The 12,166-nt window shown below is 42.2% G+C and overlaps 1 protein-coding gene across 5 annotated transcripts in view; it reads right to left on the bottom strand.

Moving 5' to 3' along the window:
• Nucleotides 1-6,529: 6,529 nt before the first annotated feature.
• znf618 (zinc finger protein 618) overlaps nucleotides 6,530-12,166 on the bottom strand; it is a 28,745-nt gene continuing 23,108 nt past the window's right edge. For 3 of the 5 annotated variants that reach the window (XM_084572687.1, XM_084572690.1, XM_084572688.1), the window contains 5 exons: nucleotides 11,733-11,777; nucleotides 10,902-10,979; nucleotides 9,334-9,492; nucleotides 7,957-9,053; nucleotides 6,530-7,788 (listed from right to left, as the gene is read on the bottom strand). In XM_084572687.1, the coding sequence (XP_084428813.1) occupies nucleotides 7,240-7,788; nucleotides 7,957-9,053; nucleotides 9,334-9,492; nucleotides 10,902-10,979; nucleotides 11,733-11,777 (1,928 nt within the window). In that variant the 3' untranslated portion in view covers nucleotides 6,530-7,239. The remainder of the gene's footprint in view (nucleotides 7,789-7,956; nucleotides 9,054-9,333; nucleotides 9,493-10,901; nucleotides 10,980-11,732; nucleotides 11,778-12,166) is intronic. The other 2 variants (XM_084572689.1, XM_084572691.1) reach the window with 1 other exon arrangement.

Below are 12,166 nucleotides of genomic sequence, written 5' to 3'. Positions count from 1 at the left end.
GGATGTGCTCCCCAGATCATGACAAAGATTAATAAATAATAATGGTGAGATCAGGGGGACATCACAGAAGGGCTATTTATATCTGCAGCACAAAATTTAACCTTGACCTCCTTTTTCACAGTAACTGCACATGCATTGCTCAAGCCAAGGGTCAAACGTTGTATTTTTTTATTTTTTTATTTTTTTTTTACGCTTTCTGCGCCATCTCATAACTCCGACATACGCATGAAATATTCAAAAGCTTCTTTGTCTGCTGTAATAAGATGAGCTCCAAAGTTTCAGAAATGATGCTGGTACGTGCAAGGGGTCCAATAAATCCACGATGCTCATCATGTGTGCCTGTGAAGACGTCTAAATCGTACAGTTGGCGTCATATTTTAACTTAAATGGCTTCGGGCAGCTGTGGGAAGACTTCAGTGCGAGTTGCCGTGCAATATGTGTGCATGTGTATATATATATGTGTGTGTCTGCACAGGTGTGCATAGGGAGCAGAGGAGGCAGGCGAGCACACAGGCCCACCGGGTGCCTGTGAGGTTAGGGGCTAGGTGGAGTGTTAGCGGGAACGACACCTGACAGCAACTGGGTGGATGTGCCCTGGCAGTTCTGTACATTCACGTCACTACTGATAAAAGTCAGCACCTGCTGAGCAGGAGAAACTACAGTGCCGGTGCCACCGGGTCCTCCATACAGGACAAGGAGAGGAGGATGAGAACACTTCCTTCCGCCTGTCCTTGCCTGTCCCTCCAGTGCTCACTGAGCAGACAAGTCGCGACAGCTGTGATGGCCATTGGCTGGGCAGGGGTGAAGGTGCCAGCCTTGTAAATGCCAGAAAGGTGAGAGCAAAGCTGCATGGCACCACCTGAGTTGGGCTTGGAAAAGGAAACCTGGATGCTTCTCTTGTGGTTGTGTAACAGCCAAGGGCAAAGGGAAGTCCACTGAACTTTCTCTGTTTCTGTAAACGTAGCTGAGGGGCTACAAGTGTCTAACTGGGTAAAGCATGTAAAGCATTCATGTGCTACATGCTACATAACACTAACATGAATGTTCACACACAAAGAAAAAAAAAATAGTAAAAGCAACGCATTAAGAGAGGTTAACAGCTTTTCTACAGTCATTGGATTTTTTTTTTTTTTTACTATCCAAAATCCTCCAAATGGAAAACTTCAAATGACCCATTTAGGAATAAAAAATTGTATTTAAAACTCTGGCAAATCTGTGTCATGCATTCACCAAACTCTTGCTGTGACAGAGGACCCAGTGAGACGCTCGAAAAGATTTGTCAAGACGTTGCTCATCTTTGAGCCTTGTACATCAAGGTTGATTCAGGTTCCATAACGTGTCGGCCTTCTGTGTTGTCCTCAATAAATACATCAGAAACAATAAAATCAACTTGTTGTCAGTATAATATGACCTAAATCTACCTCATCTTTGCTCTGAGGCCTTAGTCTGTATTGTTATCAAATTGGATTTCATTGCATTGTTCAGGTAATGCCTTCATTGTCTGCGGCTGATAAAAAGCAACACACTGCCACCTAGTGTTCACATCCTGATGCACAGAGGGAACCCCCTTTCCGTTCACATCCTGCTGGATTTATCACACTTAATAACACAAAAAAATCAAAACGTAAAGCTTGGCAGCGGTGAGAAAAACTATTTTTTTACTTCTACGGTGCGTGCTGACCCTAAAGCAGCCCCACACCTCACATCTACTCCTCACTTTCCACGAGAAAAGAGCTGATCTGCAACTTCTGTGTAACCCAGAACGAAAACGGAAGCAATTGCCCTATGGGTGGGACGCTTTTCCCAACATTTTTCTTTTCTAAATGACTATAAATGGGAGTGGGGGGCAGCTCCTGAGCACTTGGTGCTCTAAGCAAAAACAAACTTAGCATGTCACTGTAGTAATAGCTTGTGGAAAATAGTCACCTTCAGCAGGAGGGCGTGGAGGAAGTATAGGTTGGTGTAAGAGTGTGTGTGGCGGCGGTGGTGGGTGGGGGGGTTTGTGGGGCAGTAGAGGAAGAGAGGGTGGGGTGGCAAACTTGGACGCATGTGCTGCAGATTTGGCTTCGGTAGGTAGCCCCCCCTCTCGTCCGGAGCTACTGAGGAGACAAGTGCCGGGTGTTTCTGCATGGCCGCAGACAACTGCACCTTGGGGGCCGGCTGACCCCGGGTGCGAGAGGAGGAAGCGAGACAGCAAGCTGTGGCGAACACTTGCTCGCTCTTTCCCTTATCCGAAGCCCCCCGGGGAACCCTTGCACGCACTTCTAAGCAGCCTCTGTATATTCACCACCCCCCCTCCTCCTCCCGTTTGAGTCTTCGGTGCGGCCTTTTTCCGCATCTACGTGCGTTTTGAGGCCCTCCGTCCCCCGTCCCCCACCTCAGCCACCGTGAAAAGCTGTGCTTCATTTCTCTCTGGGTGGGAGTCCTCGTTCACAGCAAGGCGGCCTCATTTCACAGGAATACGGCCAAATGTCTTCTCAAGTTTTCCCGACTGATAAACACGGGAGCAGCTTTTCCAAACATTTTACTTAACCCCTAGTTTTATCTGAAACGCAGGGCAGCTCAAAGCCTTTTAATTAAATTTACTCTAATGCTTGAATACACAGTTTCAAACGGGGGGGGAAAAAAAAACATTCAGGACTAAACTACTTTCCTTTATCGGTCGCCCCAAGTGCATACACACCAAAGCTTGACACAGATTTGGAGTTTATTCACACATAACATACTACAGTGGGTAATGTATCCAAGAAACACTGAACAGCGCTGTCATATATGACACAGGAAAAAAAAAAGAGAGAAAGAAAAAAAGACACTCAACCCTTTCTTTGCCATTATATAAAAATAGTGTTGCTACAAAAGTATAAATTAGGTTTACTAATAAGACAACTCAGATCTGAATCTACACAAGAATCTGCTGCCAAAGTGCGATAAAAAGACAAAATGAATAGAATCAAACGTAGATTTTTCTCTTTTTTTTTTTTTGCATTTTAGCAGAGTATAAAAAGGAAGAAATGCCTGTAAAGTAGGATGAAAGCAACACTAATTTCTTAACCTGAATTGATAAAACAGACTACAATCCATAAAACAGAACAGGATCTCCGTGTTAGCGTTCGTATACCACATTTTACAACCGAACCTTTATTATCTGAATAAGTTAAAGTCCTGAAACAAAATAAAACTTACAGCTGATTTCAGTTTTCTAGTAACAGTATCTAAGTTGAGTTTTCTATTATATCAAAACCTTTTTGAAATGCTACTTTAGAAAAAAGAGGTATAATGTTATTGGTGCTCCCTACTTTATCTCTGAAATGAAGGTGCCCCCTTGTGGCATAAAAACAGCAGTTCTCTTGTATTTACACAATACAGCCTCTCTGAAAACGGATGATGTCAACCCACAAACACCAGCCCATGATCAGCGCAGCTACTCCCACCTTGAAAGGTTAAAATTCACTCCGGGGTTCTCTTGTCTTGACTCTTCACGAATGTCTTAAATTAACATCAACTCAGAGCCAATGATGATTCATTTCCATCTAATGAGAAACACTGGCTTATAATAACGTTATATATCCGTACTCTTATTAAAAGCATGCATATCTTAGATATAATTCTCATTTAATCAACAAAAAGAATGCTAGGTCTGACTAAAATTAAGTTGACATCATTACGTCAACAATGGCATTTTGTCCCAGAGCATATCCTATTGAAAATACTTATTTAAAAACTGTAAGAAATATCCCTTCATCATTTCAGTCGAGGATCGTGCTTCAAACCCCAAACCAATGTACAGTATTTTGACTATTTCTTTGAACGAACTTATATATCTTTTTTTTTTCTTCTTTTTAAATCAACATCTGATTTCCAATCTTTAAATTACAACACTACCTTCTGAGTACTGAGGTAAAACATTGGATCGGTACTTAAAAAATTAAATACAATTTACAGTAATTTTCTTTTTTTTTTTACCAAAATATATTAAAAAGAACACATCAGACATTTTAAGAAATCATTCGGGAGAGAAAAAAGCATTTAAGAAAAATCAAAGCTTGGAGGTAAAGAGGGCTACAGTCTATTAAAAACAACTTATGTGATTGTTAAACAGCTTTCAATGCAGAGCCTTTAACCTGTAATTGATATAAATACGTTTTACACTTGTAATGCCACTCTAAAAGAAAGCCGACAAACGTCGTTATATAGGAGAAAACTGAAACAACGGCCTTTTGGTGGTGGAGTATAAGAACTTCCATATTCTCACATTTGGCTTCTCCTCCTCCTCCTCCTCCTCCTCCTCCTCCTCCTCATTACGTTCAATCGGAAGCCGTTTTCCTGTGAGCCGACTTCCGAGGTCACCTTAACCTTGTGTTTAATAAAAGCGCCCGGCACTCAGCCTCAAAGAAGGACACGGTATTCCCATCGTAAATAAGTATTGATTACTATGAGGTTAATGTGGCAGTCTTAAGTCAATTATACTGTACAAAACAAGGTGGTGCAAAGCCTTGCAAGAGTGCCTGATTCTACTGGTCGACCGTGCACGTCTGCAAGGTCAAAGCTGAACAAAAGTGAGCTCTGATTTGTAGAAAAAATCTGAATGCATCCTGGTTGAAATGACTGGAAAACTGAGTGAATATTCACGGGGCGTAATCAGAAGTGTAGTATGTCTGTAAATTAAGTTGCCCCTTTGCCTAAACCTGGGCAACATGACAAAAAAAAAAAAAACAACTGATAAAATATATTTTGCTGTTGCTGATACAATGACAAGGTGACTTGTTTAGATTTGACTGTGTTAATATTCAAATAAGGAACAGGTGATTTAGCCTGTGGCAAAAAATGAAAGCAATTAAATCACTTTACAACACAGCAGCCTTTAGGATCAAAAGAAAATATTCAGCTTGCACCACAAACGTTATAATCCAAATGAGAGTTTCATATCACAGTATCAATATCAAATATATCAGAACACCTGTATAGCCCCAATAAAGATCTGCTTATGTGATCACTACTACTACTATTACTACTACTACTACTACAGAGTCGTTTTATGCAGTGGATGCGTGTGTTTCGGTGTGCTAATGGTGAAAATATTACTGGAATAAAGCACTTGGCAAATACCACAGTTGCCCATGATTAGTAAGTCCTCATTTGGGCACTAGAGGACACCATAAACCATCGAGTCCCTTTGAGTCTACAGGAGTGGGGAAAAAAACGGAAGAACAAAACAATAAGCTTTAGAAAAGATGACAAAAGAAGGCCATTGAACAGCAATATAAAAGGCATGGTTGTCGGCTCCGACTGGAGGGTTTGAGGTGATCACATGAGAGAGACTTAAGGCCCAAAAAACTGAGATCACAAACTAGTACTTGACCAATTAGTACCAGAGGCAACAAACAAAAGTTACAGCATAGCTTCCATTCATCCAAGTCATTGTAGGAGGTATCAGCTCAAGTAAATGTATACTAGAATCCATAAAAAAATAAATAACTTGACTTCATGAGCATGCATGTGTTGACTTTAGTGAATGCACTGGCGGGAAATCGTTTCGTCCTGTGAAAAAATACACCCTCTCGAGGTTCCCTTTCGTCGTTTGTTGCGAGTGGCACTAACTGCATCTGGGGTGGAACGTTTTCACAAAAGTCTCGGTTCAGTACATACCTCGGCATTGAGGTCACAGTTTGGTTTCTTTCCGGTACAGTGAGGAAAAGTGGCGGTGCCTGCTTGGGTGTGCTCATTCCTGAGAGAATCCCGTTGATTTCACGAAACATAAAATAATTTACGGTTATAATAGTTAACTGCAGGAGTGTAGAGAGAACAGTCGGATAAAGCTGGAAACTATGCCCTGTGATAAAGCTTATTGCCTCAAAAATGGAAATGCGTAGCTCACGTAAGGAAGACGATATCTATGTTAGAACGGTAAATGAGGAAAGAATAATAAATAAAGTAATACTCTTCCTATGGAAAGCCTTTTTTTGAGCTTGAAAAACAAATACACACACAACATATTTAGCAATTATAAATTAAAATCACGCCTACAAGCTTATAAACTGATGGCTAATAATATTACTGCTGTTTAACTGAGGGTAAAGCACCCCCTGTACTGTTAAATATTAAAAGGATAACATAAGGATTGCCGAGCCATCATGCTATTTCACTCTTTGTGGGTGCAACCCAGCTACAGAATAGTAACGCTGGATGAAATCAGTGTGACCCCAACCAGCTTCTAATGCGAGGCTTTCCTCTTTGCGCAAGTAACAAAAACGTTTGTAAAGAAAAGTCAACCAAAGGTTAACGTTCAGCTCTCAAGTTCTGTTCAAGTCTAGCAGTGTGACTTGCATATCTAGCAGCATAGGACCTATTGAATTAATTCTAAAAACTAAAAAGGAAACAAACCATTGGATGACTTTTCTTTGCAATTTTGTGTTAACAAAAAGGAAAACATCACATTGTAAAATGATATTTCAGCTACTCCCCCCCCCCCCCCCCCCTTTTCTTTTTTAGTTTGAGGCCACTGATGCGACCATCAAATTATCTGCAATGGTTATCTGTACATGTCTGAATACTTTGAAAAAGAAAACTTCAGTGATACGTGACAGTAAAATCATAAACCTGGTGCACTTATATACCAGAGGTGCAATGGCAGTGAAGATTCACCACTTGATTATTTTTTTTTTTGTCATAAACCAATGAAAATTATACAACATACTGCATTTGCTACAGTACGTTGCCACTATATTCCTCTTTGAGAACTTTGATAGTCTAGTATGAGTGTTTCCAGAGGTCTATGACAGTAGCTTAAAGCAACGAATGCAAAGTTTACCTGAAAATGTTGTCATCCAGTGAGAATAACAGCATTATAGCCTTGTAGCAGTTTAGTTATTAGGCTGGAGTAATTCAAATCACTAGTTGTGACGAGACCAAACTCATCCTGCTTACGTGTGCATCCCAAACCGAGGGCAGCGTACCAAACGGGACAGTCTTTTGAGAGTTACCGTTCCACCCCTACACTTCGCCCACGATACTTAACAACAGTCCGTTCTCCATACAAAATACATAACAAGCCGCATTGTTTCATGGGTGCTGCAACCTTTACAATGTGAGTTTTTCAGTAAATATCCGTCTTGAGAAGTATTCAATGTCCATACACATCTATGTTTACACTTGGTCTAAACCTACAGTATACAAATAATAGTCTTGAGTCATTGGTTGGAGGTGAAGGTTTGGTTGATTGGGGTTGGTTGGGTTTTTCTTCTAGCCCATGTTAGAGCGAAGGAAAATCAGTTTGTTCATCTCCTCAGCAGTGACCTGCTGCCTCCTCTTCATAGCCAGGCTCTGCTCGCACACAGTCACACACTCACTGCGGATGCCTACAGCCGGCACCGCCAGGAGCCACAATGCCAGGCGGGCAAGCCTGGGGAACTTCTCACCCACCGTCGAGCTCCAGTACTGGAAGAGATCTGGTGTACCCTGGAGAAGAGGCTCAGCCAGGTATTGAAAAATCTCTTGTCTAACCTGGCTCTGACTCTCATCATTACCAGACACTGAGCAAGATGAGGCGGTCCCCCTTGAGGGGCCACTATTGGTTCCACTTCCCTCTACACGGCTTATCTTAGGGGTGGGTGGGCCATCAGTGTCCCGCTCTTCGCCACCTGAACCTCCGCTACCGGTCATACCTCCATCCCTGGGTTCAGACGCCAGTTCGCATGCGCGGGAAATTATGTCTTCATGCTGGTAGGCCGGAACTGAACGGAGCTTGAGCTGTGGGTCTAGGACCATGGCTACCTGGTGAGCTCGTTCAACCTGAAGACAAAAACAAACAAAAAAATCCAACACTTAGTCCTTCCTATGCGGAAATACTAACTTGCATTTATTTGACATAAATTACTTCTTTCTAGGCACTTTCAGTCCAAATGCATGCATCAAAAGGGTCATTTAAGAAATGACATGTAAGCAAAGCTAGATCAGTACCTTGAAGTTTTCCTTGAGTGCTTCTAGGAAATAGTGGCAGAGTTTGCTAGCTGTGCCGGTTCCAGCCTCTCCTGCTTTAGATGTAAAAAACTTCTCCAAGCGTAGGTAGACGGGCAGCACCTGTTGTAAGGTTGGTCTCCTCTGGCTGCTTAGCTCCAGAGCTGCAAGGCGTAATGGTGCCAGCAGACAGGCCAGTGTGCTAAGCAGATGCTTGTTGAGACCTTGGAGGACTGGTGCTGTGGCCTTACTGCGACCGTAAGCCTCGCAAATATGTTCAAAGTGGGCATGGACCTGCAGAAGTGCTTCAGCCGTACGATCCCAGCAAGGAGGGGTGGGGCATTGTGCAGGGCTGCCTGTACCTTCCTCAGTTGTGCTTGTGGACGTGTTGGTGAACTGCTCTTCACGAAGAGTAAGCGTGGTTGAGGAGGCAATATCTCTGCATGTTGACAGAAGCTCAGCTAACTCATGAAGCCCTCGGGCCTGGAGGCTGCGCTTGCCAAGAACAGCCTGAACAACTGCACCAAGTGAACACCCAGCGCATCGCAGACATATCCTCCCGCGGCTGCCACCTCCCAGTGGTGATCCTCCAAATCCTGCTGCCCACACTCTGGGCTCAGAGACATACACGGTGCGAATGTCTGACATGACAAACTCAGACAGCACATTCTGCACCCAGTGGTGAACCTGCTCAGGCCCTTCCCTCAGCTCAGCCTCCCTCACGCCGAGCACGTAGCGTTTCAGTCTCGAGCCCTCCACCTGGTAGGCCGTCAGAACAAAGCAAGCGTCGGGGCCAGATGTCTGGGAGTGGCAGGTGACGGCGATGCCAAGCGAAGCATTGGAGCCTAGAGCACACGTGACCTTGACTTTGACTTGGTTGTACATGCGGGGCAGCTGGCGCAGTGCCAAGGCACTCATGTTGCCAAGAGCATCACGGGTGGAGTAGGCACCATGGCGTGCACCTGTATCCACTAGGGTCTGTGCCAACTTCAGGAAGTCCTTGCTGTTGAGCACATTCAGCATGCTCAGGTCTGAACACATTACCCGTAATAAGCGCTCAGCCACCTGCTGTCGCTCCTTCTCAGGTAGTCCGTTATTCTCTGCCAGGACAGACAGCAGATGGATGGAAAGGAAGGGAAAACAAAGCATAAGTCAATTAGTGTCAGTGTTATTTTTTATTTGATATGGCACAAAACACAGGGCATATTAAAGGAGAAAGGAAATACAGAATCATACGGAGTGAATTACATGACAATGATCAGGGAGAGAGAGATTATGACATGCAACATACATCAATGCCTAGCTGGAATCGAACCAAGGATGTTGCAGATGTATGGTATGACTCTTAACCACCAGGTTTAATGAAGTTGTGGTACTTACGGCTGAGTGTATGGTTCCTCTGGGGGATACTTTGAGGCTGGATTTGTAGTTTAACTGAGGAATGGGCCTGAGCCGGAGAACCTCTCCACAGCTGCTCCTGAGGCCCTGAGGCTGAAGAGGCTTTGGGAGAGTCCCCTTTGGTGTGGTTCTCATTATCAGCTGAGTGCAGAGACATGGATGATAAGGTTTCCAATACTGTTTGGTGTTAATGAAGAAATTTAAAGTCAAGTGTTTCCAGTGGAGGAAAAATGTAAAGAATACAGCCAAGACACAAAACTAATCAAAATAAAAGAAACGACAAAAAATGCCTTATTTGGCCTCCCTGAGTCTGTAATGAATACATTTTGCCTTCAAAAAGTAGCTGCGCGAGTTCCCAAAAAGAATTTCATTCATTAATTGCTTCCTCAGTCGGTTCTCACATAAGATCAGGCACACATCTCGCGTTGTAATTAATTTACAGAAGTCAGTCTCACAGCAATAATTCAACAGCAACGCCAAACAGCAAGAAAACATAATAAATTACTACCAATGTAATAAATATATTTTGTTTTCCTCGTTGAAGCCTGGATGAAAGTATATTAATTATGATAAATGCATAATTTTAACTGCATGCATGGACAAGCAACATGACTCATACTTAAGAGGGAAACTAAACTTCAGTCATCACATAAAATACCACACATCTGGTAGCCACAGATTGTGAGAGATGGATATTTTGCTCGCTATCCTTGTTTTTATACCAAATTCACATCAGTATTTTTAATGAGTTTGGGTTATGGCTGACCTAAGAAATAATTAAATCATTGGCATTAAATAACATCTATGCTGTATTTACAATGCAGCTTAAGTTTTTGTTTTTTTTCCGGAACATTTCTGCATAAAAACGTCTCCAAACATCAGCGTATTTTCACACAAGACTTGAAAGTAGACAAAGAGAACCCGATCAAACAAAATTAATCTAAAATATTATAATTGTGTATTTTTATTAAGAAATATGAGGCAATATTACATATATGAGAAGATTAAAAGCTAATTTCAAGGCCAAATTAGAGTCCCTCTGTTTAAAAGTGTTTCAAATCAACGTAATAGGACACAGGCACCATTCAGTGCCTGTTTAGTGCCCTGTTTGGTTTGAAAAAATAAATAAATCAAGGAGCTGTCACAGTCTGACCCTCACAACTCATGTTTGTGGAGTGTATAATGGTACAGACAAAGAAGACCAAAGATGGTTTTGTAACTTTTTCCAGCCCTTCCGTTCTCTTGTTTCCGCACTTCAGTGAAAATCCACTAATGTTTTAAGTCATTTTTGTGCACAAATGTAGAAAATCCTGAAGGGTGCATGATATGCAACTAAAAAAAACAACTATTTCCAGCAGCCTCAGATCCAGATCTGCAACAACCCTCATATCAACGTCCCTCTTAACCACTTATTGCCTACACCTCAATAAACAAGTATGGTTTCTGTGTAACTACTGACACTTCTCACATGCATTGCAGCCACTGAGGGTGTGTTCACATTATGTATTTGTTGCCCTGTTGAGCTCAACATGCATTTGTCGTCGACTCACCAGCATGGGACTGCATGTGCTCCAGCAGGTTGTTGTAGAACTGGAACTGGATGCCACAGGCACCACAAGTGTACGGTTCTAAAAAATCACAAGGCCCAGAAGAGTGTTGACTCTTTGTCGGAGGCAACAATGAAAATACTGTGCATCTGTCCACCTAGCCGCTATTACCCCCGATCTGCGCTGGATTTCTGCCAAATGCAGCAGCTCTAAAAGTCAGTCCCACAAAGATGTGGTTATTTATGTGATACTTGTGGCCTCACGTAACTCAATTTGAGGTAGAACTTCAGAAATTTGTCGTGTCATTTTCAAAGGGCTTTTGAATTACTAAGCAAATACTTGCAGCAACATTAACTTCTGTTTCAAATTGGGGTTTAAGGCACTGATAATGTATTTCAATCATCATGTCCCCAGTACGTCAGATTTGCACAGACCCATCCCAGCTCCTCATTTCTAATCCTGTTTCTACTATAACACATCTATTTAAATCCAAAAACGACAAATTAATCTTTACGTCTAAACATTTTCCAATAATCTCCACCACCAAAAAGGAAACAACAACCTTATAACAGTATGAGTCAGCCGATGATTAGATGTCCGTCATTTCTAAACACAACGCAAAGACTGTTTACCAACTGGTTCAGACATTCCCTCGCGATAATGAGGCTAAATGCGGAAAATCTATATAATCACAAATGATTATAGAGAAACTGGTTACACCAAACGATGACAGACTGACAAAAAATGTAATCATACCAGAAAAAAAGGTGAAATGAGACAGAGGCAGCATGCCTGTTTCACTGCTTTTGTGCAGGAAGGTGGGGTTGGACTTACTCTGTGTTGTAGAGAATGTGCTGGCCACCAGAGGGCTCGGTGTTCCTGTTGACAAGGAGACAGGGAGGATGCTTTATCATTCATTTCCCCTCTTTATTCAATCAGTGCATTGATGGTGCTTAATTTTTTTATTTTTGCAAGCACGGTTTGCAATCAAAGAGCATTTACCTAAACAGAGCACGCAAGAGTGGGATCATTATACGCATTTCACTGAGAAAAACCTTAAAATGTAATCTTATGAACGTCGAAAAAGGTCAGGTTTCATTTTGAATGTCATGACTGCTAGACTCACCAACACTGCTTTGCTATCATTGTGACTCCTTGAATACTCAGTTTCATATTTTATATAAGTATTTCTTCAGAAAATTAAATGTAAAGTGTGGGTGAGGTGTGATTGACAGACACCAGCAATAAATGTGATCAGTTCTGATTAT

This window comes from Chelon labrosus (genome assembly GCF_963514085.1).
Source record: "Chelon labrosus genome assembly, chromosome: 22".
NCBI lineage: Eukaryota > Metazoa > Chordata > Actinopteri > Mugiliformes > Mugilidae > Chelon > Chelon labrosus.
Note: the sequence above shows the minus strand (reverse complement) of the source record. Positions and strands in the feature narration are given on the sequence as shown.